The sequence below is a fragment of the Aspergillus vadensis genome, assembly GCF_003184925.1.
Source record: "Aspergillus vadensis CBS 113365 unplaced genomic scaffold BO88scaffold_22, whole genome shotgun sequence".
In the NCBI taxonomy this organism is placed as follows: domain Eukaryota; kingdom Fungi; phylum Ascomycota; class Eurotiomycetes; order Eurotiales; family Aspergillaceae; genus Aspergillus; species Aspergillus vadensis.
The window spans coordinates 267,534-283,937 of record NW_020292060.1 but is presented as its reverse complement, the minus strand read 5'-3'; the positions used below and the strand labels follow the sequence as shown (position 1 = coordinate 283,937).

General features: G+C 50.4%; 6 protein-coding genes across 6 annotated transcripts; 4 read left to right on the top strand and 2 right to left on the bottom strand.

Annotated features, from left to right (window-relative positions):
- Nucleotides 1–768: 768 nt before the first annotated feature.
- On the bottom strand, nt 769–1,979 carry BO88DRAFT_123771 (histone H3 family protein). The gene is made up of 2 exons (XM_025701349.1): nt 1,461–1,979; nt 769–1,383 (listed from the first exon to the last, which is right to left on the bottom strand). The coding sequence occupies exons 1-2, from the start codon at nt 1,669–1,671 to the stop codon at nt 1,037–1,039; spliced, it is 558 nt and encodes a 185-aa protein (XP_025559904.1). The 5' UTR covers nt 1,672–1,979; the 3' UTR covers nt 769–1,036.
- Nucleotides 1,980–2,221: 242 nt separating this feature from the next.
- Nucleotides 2,222–3,271, top strand: derA (putative ER-associated proteolytic system protein Der1). Its single transcript, XM_025701348.1, has 2 exons — nt 2,222–2,531; nt 2,606–3,271. Exons 1-2 carry the CDS (start codon nt 2,343–2,345, stop codon nt 3,155–3,157), a joined length of 741 nt encoding a protein of 246 aa, XP_025559903.1. The 5' UTR covers nt 2,222–2,342; the 3' UTR covers nt 3,158–3,271.
- A 6,445-nt stretch (nt 3,272–9,716) lies between these two features.
- Nucleotides 9,717–10,915, top strand: BO88DRAFT_456411 (glycosyltransferase family 32 protein; the record flags this gene model as incomplete). The annotated part of the gene is made up of 3 exons (XM_025710923.1): nt 9,717–9,995; nt 10,063–10,218; nt 10,271–10,915. 3 exons carry the CDS (start codon nt 9,717–9,719, stop codon nt 10,913–10,915), a joined length of 1,080 nt encoding a protein of 359 aa, XP_025559902.1.
- A 960-nt stretch (nt 10,916–11,875) lies between these two features.
- On the top strand, nt 11,876–12,796 carry BO88DRAFT_123622 (uncharacterized protein). Its single transcript, XM_025701347.1, has 2 exons — nt 11,876–12,350; nt 12,422–12,796. The coding sequence occupies exons 1-2, from the start codon at nt 12,020–12,022 to the stop codon at nt 12,733–12,735; spliced, it is 645 nt and encodes a 214-aa protein (XP_025559901.1). The 5' UTR covers nt 11,876–12,019; the 3' UTR covers nt 12,736–12,796.
- Nucleotides 12,797–12,856: 60 nt separating this feature from the next.
- Nucleotides 12,857–14,009, bottom strand: his3 (imidazoleglycerol-phosphate dehydratase HIS3; the record flags this gene model as incomplete). The annotated part of the gene is made up of 3 exons (XM_025704188.1): nt 12,857–13,272; nt 13,371–13,705; nt 13,942–14,009. 3 exons carry the CDS (start codon nt 14,007–14,009, stop codon nt 12,857–12,859), a joined length of 819 nt encoding a protein of 272 aa, XP_025559900.1.
- Nucleotides 14,010–14,028: 19 nt separating this feature from the next.
- On the top strand, nt 14,029–15,070 carry BO88DRAFT_407037 (uncharacterized protein). The gene is made up of 2 exons (XM_025707319.1): nt 14,029–14,228; nt 14,321–15,070. Exons 1-2 carry the CDS (start codon nt 14,136–14,138, stop codon nt 14,696–14,698), a joined length of 471 nt encoding a protein of 156 aa, XP_025559899.1. The 5' UTR covers nt 14,029–14,135; the 3' UTR covers nt 14,699–15,070.
- The last annotated feature ends 1,334 nt before the right edge of the window (nt 15,071–16,404 follow it).

The window sequence follows — 16,404 nt, the reverse complement described above, 5'->3', positions numbered from 1 at the left end:
TGTTGTTGGTAATGGTGGTTGCTTGACTTGCTATTTAGCCCACCTTTTTTGTAATTTCTACCATACCTCTTTTCCACATTCCCATCCTCCTTTTCTTATTCCCTCTGCCCCCCTTTCACATCCTTTTTCTTTTCTTGCTTTCTATATCTCTGTAGTGTGGTGTTTACGGCTGAAGTTCAGTTCATGATACCATGTTAGGGCTGTTCTATCCATGTGTCTTATCTGCTACTCTATCTGTCTGGGGCTGTGGGGGGGATTGGTTGTTGCTACTTATTAGGGGAGTTTGGCGTCATGTGATGACATTGATATAAAAGGGAGTGCGCGCGTGTGAGTTGTTCCATTTATATGGAAAATAAATAGTTGATACAATAAGATCCCGGTTTCAGGTGACAATTAGATATTTGGTATTTGGTCTATAAGATCAGACATCTCCAGGAACATTCATTGATGATGGATCGACATACACAGGATGATCGATCCAATCTGTCTGGCCATATATGAGATGGATGGAATAGGTAGTACACCTTTCATGTTCGATTCAACGGACATAATAAAGTAGGTTGTGTTGTTATACACGCACACGTGACAGAGCCGGTAGTCAAACGGCGTTGAGTTAACAGTCAATCAATCAAGAGGTAGGTTGGTAGGTAGGTGAGATCAAAATCGGTAGACTTGGAAAAGCATCAAACAACGGCTTCAAAAAGCAACAAAGAAATAAAAGACCCCGCGGTTCGCCTCAAGACCCCGTAACCTTTCCATACGCCTGCGACCCTATACAACACCAAGTGGTAGCAAAAAAAGAGAAAGATGATGAACGAGATTTCCCCACTGTTAGATTATAACGAAGTCGGAAAGGAGAGAAGTAAGATAGAGAGAGATAGAGATGAAATCAGAGAGGTGGTGGGGTAGAGTAGGTAGATGGTGAAAGTAGACAAGAATCTGGCTTTTGTTCATGGGTGTTTTGTCTCGGTTTCGTTCTTTTTTTGGACTTCTTCTCCTTTTGAAATTAATAGCAGGGGTAATGTTGGTGTGACGTTTAACCCAAACCACCCCAGACACCACGGATGCGTCGAGCAAGTTGGATGTCTTTCTGCATGATGGTCACGCGCTTGGCGTGAATCGCGCAGAGGTTGGTGTCCTCGAAGAGATGTACAAGGAAAGCTTCGGCTGCTTCCTGGAGCGCTTGTATCGCATGCGACTGCCACCGCAGCTCGGCGCCAACTTCTGAAGGGAGGAGGTCAAGCGCGACCTCGCGGACCAGCCGAGCGAAAGGAAGCTTTTGGATAAGCAGATCGTACGAGCGCTGGTACTTGCGGATCTCCTTGAGAGCCACGGTTCCGGGCTTGTAGCGGCGTACACGTCCTTGTGGTGTGGGGTCACCAGCTGCGAGGATGTCAATTTCCATTCTTCGGGAGAGGGCAGAGCAGAGAGATCTTGATGGAAGATTGGGGGTAACGCACGCTGAACGTCGGACTCTCTGGGTGCCTTTCCAGCAGGCCTTTTCCCTCCCCTAGTCCCTCCAGTGGATTTGCGCACTTTCTTGGCCGCCGGCGATGCCGTTGTAGCGGCTGTTGAGGAGCTTGCGGCAGCACGGTCGCCAGCTGTTGATTGTCGCGGCGCCGCCGTAACGCTCTTGCGACCGCGACCGCGACCGCCTGTTTTCGGGGGCATGTTGACTTCCTTAGCGCTTGGCGAACAATTGACCGGTTGGGTTGTTCACGACGAGAAGGGCGAAAGAGGGGTAGCTTTCTAGAGCTCCTTCGCACCGGGCGAGTAGATGACACTTTGAGTTCGGTGGTGTAAGGTGGTGCGCGAGATCGTCCTCCGGCGGCCTGAGGCTTTGTATAATGAGCTCTAGATGCGATTGAGTGCCACACTCGAGAAATAAGCTGCAAGGTGATAGCCGCGGAGGAGGGTTTGTCAGGGATGAATTTGCATGCGAGAGGGACCCATCCGGGAGGCCGAACGGACTATGAAGTGATGGAATCCCCAGCCATCCGAATTCCTGTCCGAACGCGTGCGAGGCGCGTCTTCGAGGCGTCGAAGCGCGCGGGAGCGACACGTGACATATGCGCCGGGGAAGTGACAGGTGACACCTGAGGCCAAAAGGCCAGCTGGAGCTCGGCGATTACGGCGGAAGTAAACTGGCAGTTATTTAGTTGGTGATTCGACATCATCCCCTTATCGATCATACTTGCCCGTCTTTTCGAGTCCTTAACCGCCAAAAGACAACTCTCTGCATCCTCGCTATTACGCTTATCGCATCGTACCCGCCAACCGAACAACCTCACCTCACCAAGTCTAATCCCAACGTTTGCAACTGTATCTATCCATCCTCGATCATGGCCGCCATCTGGGGTAACGGCGGGCAGGCTGGCCAGTTCCCACTGGAGCAATGGTTCTATGAAATGCCCCCTGTGACTCGATGGTGGACAGCTGCCACCGTTGCCACTTCAGTCTTGGTTCAATGTCATGTCCTCACCCCATTTCAGCTGTTTTATAGCTTCCGCGCAGTCTATGTCAAGTCTCAGGTGCGTCGCCGCTAGCTAGTCCTTCCGTCCACATGTATGAAGTAAGACGAACCATGCGGCTAACCATCGCATAGTATTGGCGTCTATTAACGACCTTCCTATACTTCGGACCACTCAATCTCGACTTACTATTCCATGTGTTCTTCTTGCAGCGATACTCACGCCTCTTGGAGGAATCATCGGGGCGATCGCCGGCCCACTTCTCGTGGCTTCTGTTCTACGCCATGGCCTCTCTCCTCGTTCTCTCGCCATTTCTCTCGCTCCCCTTCTTGGGCACGGCCCTCTCCTCCAGTCTGGTCTACATCTGGAGTCGTCGCAACCCGGAAACTCGCCTCAGCTTCCTGGGAATGCTGGTCTTCACCGCCCCATACCTCCCCTGGGTCTTGATGGCATTCAGCCTGGTTGTCCACGGCATCGTGCCCAAGGACGAGATCTGTGGCGTTGTCGTCGGTCACGTCTGGTACTTTTTCAATGACGTCTACCCTTCGCTTCACGGTGGCCACCGTCCTTTTGATCCCCCTATGTGGTGGGTGCGTCTGTTTGAGTCAGGGCCTGCGGAACGAGGCACCGACGCGGCCAATGTCAACGGGGACTTCGCCGCTGCTGCTGCACCCGAAGTTCGGTGAGCTATTTGCGTGCACCCGCTAGACGTTGTTGCATGGCGATCTAAGAATCGTCCGCGCAATCGCTCTGGAAACGTCAGCATATACGCATGTACTGCCGACAGCTCGCTCCGACACGCGCAGAGCAGGAGAATATAATACTGTCGGGATATAAGCAAGGACCACGGCGGCAAATCTGGTGAACATCTTATCGTGTGGCTTGTCTTGTTTTATCCACAGAAAGTCATTTGATCATCTACCCCACGCTGCCGTGGCTGGTTGCGCTCTGGCCTCTACCAGAAATATCACAAGGGTCATCAGGATCCCGAGCATCGACATCCGACAGACAGATAACAACAGACATATTCCGCCAACCAGTGAATGAGTTGGGATCACTTGTGGGGAAGATGTGGAAGAAGGGAAGAAAGAAGTATCACGAAGGGTCATAGCGGGCGCTCAGTCTGCGAGTTTCAGTCATAGGCGCCTCCGTAAGAGAGACAGACTAACTATCATGGTGATCAATCAGCTAGTAGTTCAATAAATATACCCAAACCTTGTTTTTAAACCTGATAACAATTTACAGGAGGGGCAAAGGGGGTGGTTTGTGTGGACGCATGGACGCATGAGGCTGCCTTCTCCTATATGCAGTAGGAATACCGTAGTACCTAGCATTCCACTTACCTGAAAGGGAGGGAGGAAGGAAGGGAGGGGGTAGAGCGGCCCACGTGTCGATCCAGGGTGTGCAAGCAAGCTCGAAGTTTGGGGTAAATTCTCCGCAATAATGTCTATCCTAATGTCGCTTTTTTACTTTCTTAATCGCTGCTGCTTCTTCCCACTTTTAATCAATGCCATACAGACTTGCTAGGATCTTGGACCCTGAACCCATCCATCGGGTAGAGTATCGTATCGTATCATATGATTTGATCTGTTTGGTTGAATCTGGACTTTTCTCCTATCTATTACCCGTCTTATGTAGCAAATACGGTATAGTTACCATGTTAAGTGGTACTACTACGCCGCTTTGGTGTTGATCAACCAGACAGAGAGACGAGACGCTTTGGGCTGATCAAAGACAAGACAGTCTTATTTCTCTCATCATGAAGACTTGCTATCTACGATACTGTGCGGGATTAAAGGCATGCTCTGACCTCATCCCACTTACAGATCATCGGGTGAAAGTGGGGGGTGATTGACATGAACAAATCAACCACGGGGCAGGGGTCCTTGATGGTGCATATCCCCTACACAGGAGGCTGGGTTATATACCTGTGTTTATTTATTGGATGAGAGGGCCGAAACGGTTTCTGATTAGCAAGATAAGTAGGTACGTAGGTAGGTCATTTACTAAATTTGGAGATGGTGGACGTTTAGTAGATGAGGGCTGGGGGAGGTTAGGCCCCTCGTCTGCCTGCGAGTAAGCTAATTAGTGAGATGGAATGGGCGATTCGTTCTTTGTCTTTGTGAGACATTAGTAGTTGGGAAATCTATGCTTAACGAATAAGTCAACAGGGCAATTGGGCTGTGAGAGAGAAGAAGCAGGACAGAAAGCCGAGATACGAGTACGCGGAAGCCCCAAACAGGGGGACAAACAGGGAACCACCGGGGCTCGTTTCTGGTCGGTTGAAACACACCACAAGAAACAGATAAAAGTAGCACATAACTATGTAACTCCCGCTACCATCGACAAACCAGGACCTGGCACAAAGGAACATGCGACTCGACAACCGCGGGTCGTTGCCATGCATTCCATTCCCTACCTAGTTATTTTCTCCTCTTCCAGTGGACCTAAACATGGAAAGCCAGCCACTCAGTCCAGATCGGTTCCTTTCTTGCGCCAATCTGGGTATGTTGAAAGGTCTGATTGGATGTGTCTCCTGGTAGCATGGATTAAGGGCCCCCCTCTCTCCATGTGTGGATGTGGGCCCGTGGGTTGTTTTCTCTAACCGTCGAATTTTCCTTTTCTTTTCTTTTCTTTTTTTTTTTTTTTTTTTTTCCCTCTTTATCTTTGGTTTGAAAAGGACTTGGCATTTCTCTGGGGAAAAAATCCAGATTGGTGGGTGAGCTTTGCTGGTCGGATAAAGTGTGAAACGGCCCCCAGTTTGGACGGATAGTGGCAAAACATGGCTACATAAGACTTATCTTAGTAGCAGACCACTTTGTACTATCTTGGAGGGTTTTGTGTCTGGCCCTTTCTCTTCTCCCCGGGCCCTGTTTGAGCCATTTGCCCTTTCACATGGAAGGTTACGACGACCCCACGCCAAAAATACTTGTGCAGTATCCACCACTAACCCACTCCATAGCCCGCCTAATCTGTCAAATCTGATATCAGTGGAGCTCGGATGAATTTGCCAGCGAAGTGCTCACCAAGAAAAAATCAGTGAGGATACTCGGTGGTGCCTGTGGTGGTCGGCGGGTTAACCACCGACCGCCGATTCTCCGTCTCTCAGGCTCAGCAAACTCACTCGTACTCGTAAATTCGGCACCAACTTGGAAATGGAAATCCCGACCAGGGTCCATGGGGTGCAATCAATGGCTGTAACAAGCTCGGCGGGTAAAACGTTCTCCATCCATCCCAGTTGTTTCCAAACTACACCTGTGTCCCAGCCACGAATTTCCGACACCAGATTGTGGCTGGACAGACACCCTAGGCAACTGAATTAATCCATTAATTCAGGTGGCGAGAGGTCTCTCTTGTCCGTCTTACTCTCTTCTAAATATGGATCCTCAAATGAATAAACAAGCCTTTCTGGATGGATAAAGCGTTTCCCACTTCTGCCTGATCGCCTCTTTCGATGAGAAGGATGGATGGATGGAAGCAATGGTGGGCGGTGCTGGGCCCCGCTGTGATTACTCGCTCACTGCCGGGCACATCAGATATGATGTTATACATCGGCAAATCAGTGTCAATTGCCAATCAATCACAATCAATCGGGTAGCCCTGTTAGACGCCGAAGTTTGGGCTGGGCTGTGTGTTCCACCGAGTCTTGTCTGCAATCTACTGTGTGCTGTGTATTGTACCTGCCTTTATTGGTAATTGCCTGAGACACTGAGCAGTTACTGGCTAACAGTGTGGTAGGGCAAACTGACAGGAGAACAACTCGACTACTGTAAACAGGTACGGACAGATCACATACTACTAGCCACTTAATCCTGCTTAAGTGCACCTGGTTTATCTACAAATCACTACTTTGTAGATACAGCTTGCATCATGTCCAATCACCACTGCAATTGACAGCTGCCGCCGGCGTCACCACTAAACACACAGTGCATGGACTACATCTGGGAAGCAGCCAAACACTGGTGATGGCCTTACTTATGGAACCATTAACAATGAACTGATCTGGCCCTGTCACTTCAATGCAGTCGATGCTGCAGCTGCCGTGTCACACAAGGACAATTGTTTTTCTCGAGATGCAACCTGGAACTTTATGCACGGGCGGCTTCGACAGCAGAGCTCCGCGGTGTTAACAAAAGGTAGACATTCAAAAGTACGAAAGCAGACAGAAGTCAAGGAAATCCACCCAGTAGTACAGAGTAATTGAGATGGCAGTGGTTGAGTCGTTGACACTTTGACTGCAGTACTGGGAACTACGGGTCAAGGGAGATATGGAGCATGGCCCAAAAATTTACGACGGAACTAGTACCTGTCTAGTTTGATGAATCCATGCGATCCAAGCCGTCTATCACACTTTCCTGTAGTCCCTAGAATTGAACTTCTGGACGTAGCGTGCAGCGCTATGGATTTAGTCCAGCTAGTTAGTCGCGAACAGAGGGTTTGTTTGGTCGTTCAACTTGCCCTCGTTCCCCAACAATTCTCAACAATCTTTTCCACAATACTTCCATACTATTATTGTTGTTGCTTTTTTGTCGGGAAATTTGCTTTTCCTTCTGCGTAGTCCGCATTGGCACAGTAATAGTCGCGACCGTTATTAGCTAGCTAGTTAGCTGGATGTGCAAGAACCATAAATTAGGCCAACTCCGTCATCGTGGTGGCAGGCCGCGTCTTCTACCCTGAGTTATTGGCTCGCCGGTACGAAAAGAGCGCATCACCGACTGAGCGATACCGAGGAACTGAATTAGGCAACAAAGATTCTCACGATGCGGCAATGATGAGGGGACTGGAGAGGGAGGATCGAGTGGTGGCGTCTTCGATTCATGTTCCGAACCAACTAAAACGATTTGAACTTACTCTTTTCTGCCTGTGTACCAGAAGCCACAGATCCATGGGAAAGAATGCCAGAAGCATATTGGGGGTGAAACCACCGAGGCCTGCGTAATCGCCCCTCAATGGTTTGGCGGAGGAGCCACTTTCTTACTATCGGCTAGTGACTTTGTGGTTAGTCTTCTTCTTATCTGTGAGGATATCCGTTTTCTTACTCTTTAATTATTGATTTATTTGCTCTCCCCAATTTTACCTTCTTTTTTTTCTACTTTCCCCCTCGCTTTCCTCGCCCAATTGGGTTAGCGTGTATGGCTGTCGGCCAGTCATCGTCGGTTACATAAGCGGGTTTACCTTTCCCCGTGGCCCCGTGGGATTGCCAATGATGGCTCCACAGTCCGACTGGTTGCCAACCACTGGTTTATTTTGCAGTAATTAGTGGCCCGTCTTTAACGAGGCTACTAACCTAGAATGAACTGGAGAGCTATTTGATTTGGGGGAGAGTTACTGTTTAACCGCCGGCCGAGTAGTGGCTCAGCCATCATCATCAGGTTGGGACTCCCTTTCCAATCTCTCTTTATCCACCGGATGAGTAGTAAGTTTATCAGCTGGAAGGATGAACCACGAGGTCCTAGGCGTCATCGATGAACATGGCTCAGAGGGAGATTAATGGCAGTGCGATATGATGATGAGATCACCAGGTGCTGATTCCGGAATGAAAATAGAAACCACGTACTACTACTAGCTGGTAGCTGGATATACTTTGATGGCGGTGCAGTGTGTCATTGGCACTGCAGTGAGGAGGATCTATCTTTCTCTCAACTCATACAATTAAGTGTTATTCTGGATTTAACGAAGTCTTCTATAGCTATTTAATTTGATTACTATTTATTATTCAAAATGATTATAATATTAAATAGTAGTAAACTCCTCAACAAGTTACGAGTCTCCCCGACATGGCTAGTCCCAGTCGGCAAATGAGACTAACCAAACCAGGCATCGAGACGACTGAAAGAGTCTTAGTGGCGGAGGCTTAGCAACTGGCGCCAACCTAAAGCATCCACACCAGCATCTCCACTTTTCTTTGGCTTGGTGTCTCCCCACTGTTTTGCTCTCTCTCTCTCTCTGTTTGTGTCTGTCTCTCGGTCTCGCTTTCTTTCCCCCAGAGAGGAGGCGCCTTTCCTTAGTTTCTGCCCCCCCTTTAACCCGAAGCTGTGTCCCCTGGCGCTGATGACGGTCCATTCAGCACAATTCCGACCATTCAGGGCTCTTCGTAACCATGGGCCGTTGTTGACACTCGCCGCCCGCCTCCTCCCCTCTCCCTAACTCTCTTCTCTCTTTCGCTCGCTCGCTGGCTTTCTCCGTTCTCTTTTCCCAGTTCCCCAGGTACCCTCGCAAAGGGATTACTTTCTCGACGGCTACACTGCCCTCTTCCTCGTTCCCTACTCCTGCTACTAGTACTTACTTACTAGTTGATGCCACGGCTTTGCTGCTAAGGCGTCGTTCGTTCCTTCCACACACCCCCCTCAAGTACCTGGCGCTCTGCCTATCAACTTCCATTCCTTCATTCATTATTTTATAATTCTTTTTTTTCCCCCTTCCCTTTTTTTGTTTCCCACCCTTGCGACCCAAGTAAAATTACGCACTCCCTCTACTTAATTGTTTCTCAATCTTCTTGTCTGCTTTGGGTTACAATTACTTAAACAACGCCTCTGTGGCTTCCTCTTTTCGTCACTTTTCCCAATAAATTCCCTCCCCGCCCGTCCAGTCCAGCGCCATTGGGGCTTCCGATCAACCTCCCCTACTACTACTAGACCATTCCACCACCACCACTACTGCTTAGTTCTATACTACTACTAAGTGGTCGTCTCTTGGTCCAAACTTTCTCTTTCACCCTTGCGCCGGTCCTTTCCTGGTTCAGTTACCTCGTTCGCGCTTTATACTCTTAGACTCAACAATCCGTCTGCAGAGTAAACTAAAAGCAGAAAAGGGGAAAAAAGAGCCAACCAGCCAGTTCCACGGCCGTTCATTCCTTCAGTCAACCTTGACGACCCCAGGTCATTATCTCCCCGCGGACGCTCGCGTTGCAATTGCCTAAACGTTGCCGGTGCACCCACTCCTGTCCTACGAGTCTATGTTGGTAGTACCGTGTTGAGCCTCGCATCTATTTTCCGCCGGTGTACTCTTATCGCACCATCACCCCCAGGCCCTTCCCGTGGAAAAGAGCAGATACCGTTCGATTAGGTCTCAGTCCCTCACGGCCGTCTGCACCTTTCCTTTCTCCGTGACACGAATTTACGAATTGCGATAAATCAATCAGAGGATTAGTCCTTGCATCGGGATACGAATCCGCCTCACGTCTGTACATTTGCGCACTCCCCTATTGAGCAGGTGTCGTTTAGGGCCCCTGCACCCTCTTTCAATATGCGACGTGGACTTCTCATTTTCCTCATCGCAAATCTCATTATCGTCACATTCCTCGTGCGCAGCGTCTTTACACTACTCTCCCTGCTGGTGGAAGATGCTTCCGCCGACGCTATCCACCGCGCCGAGCTCCCCTCGCCAAACTCCAGTCTGATCGAGCAACGCCCTCAGATCATTCCCAAGATCATTCACCAGACATACAAGAACGAAACGATCCCGGAAGTGTGGAGGGAAGCTCAACAGAGCTGCATTGATTTGCACCCGGACTACGAATACATTGTATGTTCAGCCTTGTTGTCGTACGACTCGTTCACATGAGTATTCTTACTAACGCGCATATAATCAGCTCTGGACCAACGAAAAGTCGCGCGAATTCATCGCCAACGAGTACCCCTGGTTCCTCGAGACCTTCGATGGTTACAAGTATCCCATCCAGCGTGCTGATTCAATCCGCTACTTCGTCCTCGCACACTACGGTGGCACCTACATTGACCTTGACGATGTGTGTATAGCCTATGTTTTATCAATTGTAACCTTTTCTGACCGTATCTCAGGGATGCAACCGCCGGTTAGATCCTCTCCTCGCCTACCCTGCCTGGGTTCGTCGCACTGTTCCTACCGGTATCTCCAACGACGCCATGGGATCTGTTCCCCAGCACCCCTTCTTCCTGCGTACGATTGAGCTGCTGCAGTCGTATGACCGCCATTGGCTCCTCCCGTACATCACGGTCATGTACTCGACTGGTCCCCTGTTTTTGTCGGTGATCTGGAAGGAGTACATGCAGACCAACCCCAGCGAGTCTGGCCGTGTCCGCATCCTGATGCGCGATGAGTACAACCGTTACTCGTGGAGCTTCTTCACGCACCACGTGGGCAACAGCTGGCATGGCAAGGATGCCCGCTTGATCTTCTGGATGGGCCAGCACTGGGTGTTCCTCACCGTGTGCGGCTTCTTCCTGGCTGCCGTTGTCGGCTTCGCCCTCTGGTGGCTGTATGCGCGTATCATGCTGTTGGGATCGAAGTACCGTTACCGCTACTCGAAGATCCCTTCCTTTGTTTCGAGTTCCCGTCTGTCTTCGCCGACAAGGATGGGGCGGCGCATGATGCCTACCCTTCTTCGTCGCGTCAGCTTCAAGGAGGACGAAGAGGCCGCCGGCGTTACCGAAACGTCGTACGAACTCTACAGCAGACGCGATTAAGCGTCGCCCTTTGTATCATGTTTTGTGTGCCTTTCAGCCTTCCAGCGCCCTGACACTTTCCACCTGGCCATTGTTCATCGTGCCCGTGGAGTAGCCGCTCAGGTGTGTTTTATATCATCCGCTCAGGGAGTTGTATTTGATTTCTGGGGTGCATGTACGGAGTTTCGGGTATGGATTAACAGCAGTGCTTCCCTTGAAGCACATGACGGCTTGTACATGTTTTGGCAAGATTCTTTGATCTGTGCGAGGCAACCTGCTAGGCAGCGCGCTCGCCTTGTATCTGTCTTTCTTGGATGTCCGGATTTACCTTTCTTTTCTTCTTTGACCTTCTCTTCTTGAACCCACAGTTGTTCCTTTCGCACCTGTCTGTTTACACCTTACATCTTTTACTGTTACTACATAGACTTGCTTTCGATTTTGGGTAGACGGAACCGAATGTTCAGCTCAGACGCCTGGGGCTAGCTGGACGGCAAAATAAAACTAATATGTGATTATCTCGACACTATTGTGTTAACTCCTTGATTATGTAATATGGTGTTTCATGCTTCGTGAGGCTAACTCCAACCCTAACATGCCTAACGACCAATGCAGACTCTGAAGAACGAGGCTTGAAAGGCAGTCTGCTGATCATACATTCGACACGACCAATCAATGTTTCCGGTGGTCAGATAAGCACAACTGGTCATGGCGAAGATTTACGACGGGCGTTTCACATTTGCCGGAGGTTCGCCAGGCTCCAATCAGTGCCAGTATCAGCACAAGGAGGCATGATACATGATACATTTGGGCAGAGGCGTTTCTGGCAACTCCGGACATACCAACGCAGTGTCGCCAGATGCAACAACAGTCCAACCAACATGTGGCGACAGGCCAGGCTATGTGAGATGCCTTTGGCTGATGAAGGCCCCTCCAGACCCTGATCCACCCCCAGGAATGCGGAGTCGATCAGGCATGCTGGGTCTCAACAATGACATGCTCTGAAAGACATATAAAGGGGCTGTCCCGGTCGATGATCCTTGTTCTTATGGTACTTGTGCAGGCTCACGGTGTCTTCGTTCTCAACAGTCTTTGTCCTTTGTCCACTTCAATAGGGGTCTCAGCAAAATGAAGTCCACATCAATCTTGAGCAGCATGTGCATCATGCCCTTGTTGGCATATGCATCTCCGGCCGGCCGGATCCTTGCCCGAGATAATTCCTCCCTTACTGTGGCTCAGCTCGAGGCTATTGCTCCTACGTCCAATACATGCGATAATCCACCTGCTGCCGGGGAATGCGCTACTGCGGAGCAAGCAGTCCCGCATATCACCAAGTCTTTTGACACTTATGACGTGACGTCTCGCGCCGAGCAAGCAGCCGTGATTGGACTCATGGCGTTTGAAAGCGGCGATTTCAAGTACAACAAGAACCACTTCCCCGGTGTACCTGGGCAGGGCAGTACGTATTCCCACCTTCATCCTCTGCCTGCCATGCCAGATAGAGAGGTAGATGCTAATGATGGTATACAGCACGAAACATGCAATCTCCCTCCTACAACGCCGAATACGCGGCTTCTATCCCCGCGCTCGCGGACCAACTCCCCAGCGTATCCGGGGACGTGACGGGGGTGCTGAACCTCTTGCTCTCAAACGAAGACTACGACTTTGGCTCCGGGGCATGGTTCCTAACCACGCAGTGCTCGGCTAGTGTGCGGTCCCAGCTGCAGTCAGGCTCTGAAGCAGGCTGGGCAGCATACATCACCAACTGCGTAGGGACCAATGCCAACGACGATAGGAAGGCATACTGGACGCGGGCGACACAAGCTTTGGGTGTATCTACCTGACCATCCACCTACTCATACACCATCACACATAGTGTATAAATATACTATATGCATACCATTCAAACCGACAGTAGTCAAACCAAACACCATAAAACATCATACCATCCATACAAGAAAACATTTAGAGAACCCCCTTCGTACTAACCACATCCCCCGCCCCAACCTCCCCCTCCACGCGTCTCGTACAAGCCGTCCGAATCGCCACCGCCAACGCCTTAAACGCACTCTCCGCCCGATGATGATCATTATCACCATACGTGCACCCCACATGCAGCGTCACCCCCGCGGCCTGCGCAAAACTCTGCAATCCATGCGTAATCATCTCCGTACTCAAATCGCCAATCTTCTCCCTCCTGAACCCAATATTAATCACCGCCCACGGCCGACTCGACAGATCAATCACCGCCCACGACAACGCCTCGTCCAGCGGCGCATCGCCCCGTCCGAATCGCGCAAGCGATTGTCTTGCCCCCAGGGCTTCGGTGAATGCGCTGCCTAGCGCAAGGAATGTATCTTCCGTTGTGTGGTGGTCGTCGACTATACCAATCCCAAACCCTTGTATTAGCATACACATCCCCAGATAGAAAATAAATAAACCCTAAAAGGGGAGGAGAATGGGGTAGGTATGAACGTACTGAACAAATCCCCCTTAGCTCTCACAGCCAAACTCCACCCACCATGCTTCGCCAACGCATGCAACATATGATCCAGGAATCCGATGCCCGTGTTAATGGTGATTTGCTGCGTCGGGGTGAATTGGGTTGCGTGCGGTGAGGCTTTGTTCGGGATAATCCCCTTCTTGCTTGCCTCGGCTTCGGCGGGATCTGTGGGCGCCGGGAAGTGAGTGCATGGTTCGTAGGGGGGGAGGATGCCCCCGTCTAGGGAGAGGGAGATTTGGATCTTGGTTTCGTTGGTTATCCGGGTGATGGATGCGGTGCGGGGGGGGAGGGGGGGCATTTTGATGTTGTGTCTTTTTGTTCTGTGGGGTGTTTGGTGGGTATATTGTGGTGTGTGGTAACCTGTGGTGTGGTGGTGATGCTAGATGAATTGGATGCAATTGAGTAAAGTAGGGTAGGTAGAGTTGTAGAAAGTGGAGGATAATTCGTTGGTAATATCTCCCGCTGATTGATCAAGATTCTTTTTTCCAAACTGCGGTTTCGGACCCGCGGAGAGGGTACGTATTCGGTATTTGGTTTACTAATTTACAGTACGGTGTGGTTTTCGGCATTTCGTTGACCCGAGTCGCATGGGTAGAATGGTTGGTTGTGCGTCATTGGTTTGGTTTGGTTTGCAGAACTGCCATGCGCCTGTCTGTCTTTTGTCCGCTGTGCATGCATTAGGTATTTCTCTTTCTCTTCTCTTCTTCTATTTTATTCTACATCTACGGAGTAGCATTTATCATGCCTCCCCCCTCGGATCAACGTCATAATGTCGACCCCCCGGAGGAGATCACCTCCGAGGCCGTCCGCGGCTTCTTGACCGGTGCTTTTCGGGTATGTCTGTTCCTTATTTCTTTCTGCACTCTGCTCTGAGAGCGGAGAAGCATCAAAGTAGATGGGAGAGGGCAATGGTATTGACAGAATAGTTCGGCTCCGTCTCCATCCTGGCGCATATGATCATGATTCTCCCTCATCCTTTCAAGTTCTCGTCGCCCTCGTCGGCCCCCGTCCCATCGCAGTCCCCGTCGCAACCTCCGCCCAAGCAATCGCCCTTTTCGAAAGAGTTCATTCGATCGCGACTCTTCTATCGCCCGTTAGAGGGTTTCTCCGAGTGGCTGTCCCCCGCTTCGAAAATCTACCGCGGCTTGACGCCCCAATTCAAAGTGTTTCTCCACATCGGGGCCATGACGCTGGGTGGATGTATCTGGGCGGAGCGCCGAGTCGATGAATATATTAAGTATATTCGCAAGGTCAAACGGCTCGAAAAACTACAAGCGGAGAGAGCCGCGCGGGGACTGGAGTAAGCAAGCGGTAGTCTAGGCATAGATGGGATGCCGACAAGGTTGATTTCCGAGTTGAGGATTTATAGTTCCAACATCAAACAACGGACCCAGTTGTCTCAAGTCATTCTTAATGTCAGTGGTTTGTGAGAGGCAAAAATACCGGGAAGCTGTCGGTCGGGGCTTTGTCTCGCTTTGCTAAAAGTATGTCCGGAGAGGCTGAGTCCATCTTCTTTCGCTCCCTCAGGATTTTACCCGGCTAGCTCGGGCGTCTGAGGTTCTCCACTGATCTCAACCCCCGTGTTTGAAGGGTTCAGACGAAACACGACGATAGCCCAGTCTGGAACGTACTGGATACCCTTCGGGCCAGGTTCGGGCTGTGGACAAGCCCGTTGGAGGGGGGTGGAGGGGGGAGGGTTTGGCTAAGAGTAGTAGTAGCTAGTTAGCTAGCTAGTCAGTAGTCTAGCAAAATCCAGAAGCGATGCTGCAGCAGTCCCCGAACGGCCGCGGTGGGGATACGGGAGGATCTCCAGATTGGTGAATCGGCCGCTTGTGTACACCAGTAGATCTCTAATTAAAATGACGACCGATTTCAGGGGCAGTTGATGATCCAGTTTGACAGGGTGGTATCTGTTTCTGAAGAACTAGAACATTGCGCCCTTTATTTCTTTCACCTTTTTGTCTTCTTTCCCCCCTCATATTGTTCTAGGGTCGGGTCGGTCCTAGAGTAGGGAGGAACAAGGGGGTCTGGATCTTGGGGTGGGAAGAGGGCAATAGATGCAAACAGACAGACTGGTTGGGAGCAATGTGCACACCACACCGTAAAATGAAGAATGAACAGGAAAAAGAAATTATGAACCCAATTGCAGGCGACCTCCCAATCGGTTGATCACCCCGAAGTTCATTTTACCCAGCTGTCAGTCATGGTGGCAGCGCTCCAGACCGTGGCCAACTGGAGCTACTCCGTAGCTACTAAGTCATCTCGCAGCATTCTAGCTGGTTAGCCAGGGCGAGAGAAGGATACAAGTGGAGCTGGAGCTCCGAAGCAGGAGAGAGAAAGCGAATAAGTGAGCGAGAGAGAGAAAGGCGGCCAGTCCTGCATGGGTTTACGCGGCTGGAGATCGGCTTCTCGAACGCGTTTCAATCCACCGGCGATCGGCTTCATAAGGGCTCCATCTTGGGGGGGCAAAATGGTGGGACAGGGAAATGAGTATCAAAGACAATTTAGTGAGTGGATTAGTTGGTTATTAAGTATTTTAGTGATTGGAGTCAAAGGGAGAAGAGAGGGCTGATTAGTGTTGTTCTGAAGTAATCAGATTTTGCCATTCGTTCTCTCTCAATGGAGTACTCTCTCTGTATGGAGTAGTGAAATGCAAGACAAGCAATCCCAGAGAGGCGGGCGGGTGAGGCGGCGGTTTAGTTGGCGGCTGCTTCTATAATAAACCAGCCAGTGGGATGAGGTGGAAGGAGAAGTAAAGTTATTACATACGCTCTCTTCATCCTGCGCATCCTTGTGCATCCTGGTAGTTCATTCATCGTCGCTGAATATTTTAGAATGTAGCCAGGTAGATACTTCGTAGTAATTGTGTAGGTAAAGAAAGAGAAAAAGAGAAATCACCTCCAAGAAAAAGCAACAACTGCATTCGGCGAGCTTGGGATGATCGGCCTTTCCGGAGAGAGTAACTGGAGGGTGAGAAGTAACTAAACTCTCTTTCTTTCCTCCCTCGCCT

Excerpts from the sequence above, each read along its gene's own strand:
- derA (XM_025701348.1), top strand. The coding sequence starts at position 2,343 with ATGGCCGCCATCTGGGGTAACGGCGGGCAGGCTGGCCAGTTCCCACTG. Across the intron at positions 2,532-2,605 it reads CAGTCTATGTCAAGTCTCAG|TATTGGCGTCTATTAACGAC; the intron begins GTGCGTCGCCGC and ends ACCATCGCATAG.
- BO88DRAFT_407037 (XM_025707319.1), top strand. The coding sequence starts at position 14,136 with ATGCCTCCCCCCTCGGATCAACGTCATAATGTCGACCCCCCGGAGGAG. Across the intron at positions 14,229-14,320 it reads TCTTGACCGGTGCTTTTCGG|TTCGGCTCCGTCTCCATCCT; the intron begins GTATGTCTGTTC and ends TTGACAGAATAG.
- BO88DRAFT_123622 (XM_025701347.1), top strand. The coding sequence starts at position 12,020 with ATGAAGTCCACATCAATCTTGAGCAGCATGTGCATCATGCCCTTGTTG. Across the intron at positions 12,351-12,421 it reads CGGTGTACCTGGGCAGGGCA|CACGAAACATGCAATCTCCC; the intron begins GTACGTATTCCC and ends GATGGTATACAG.
- BO88DRAFT_123771 (XM_025701349.1), bottom strand. The coding sequence starts at position 1,671 with ATGCCCCCGAAAACAGGCGGTCGCGGTCGCGGTCGCAAGAGCGTTACG. Across the intron at positions 1,384-1,460 it reads CAGAGAGTCCGACGTTCAGC|CTGGTGACCCCACACCACAA; the intron begins GTGCGTTACCCC and ends ACATCCTCGCAG.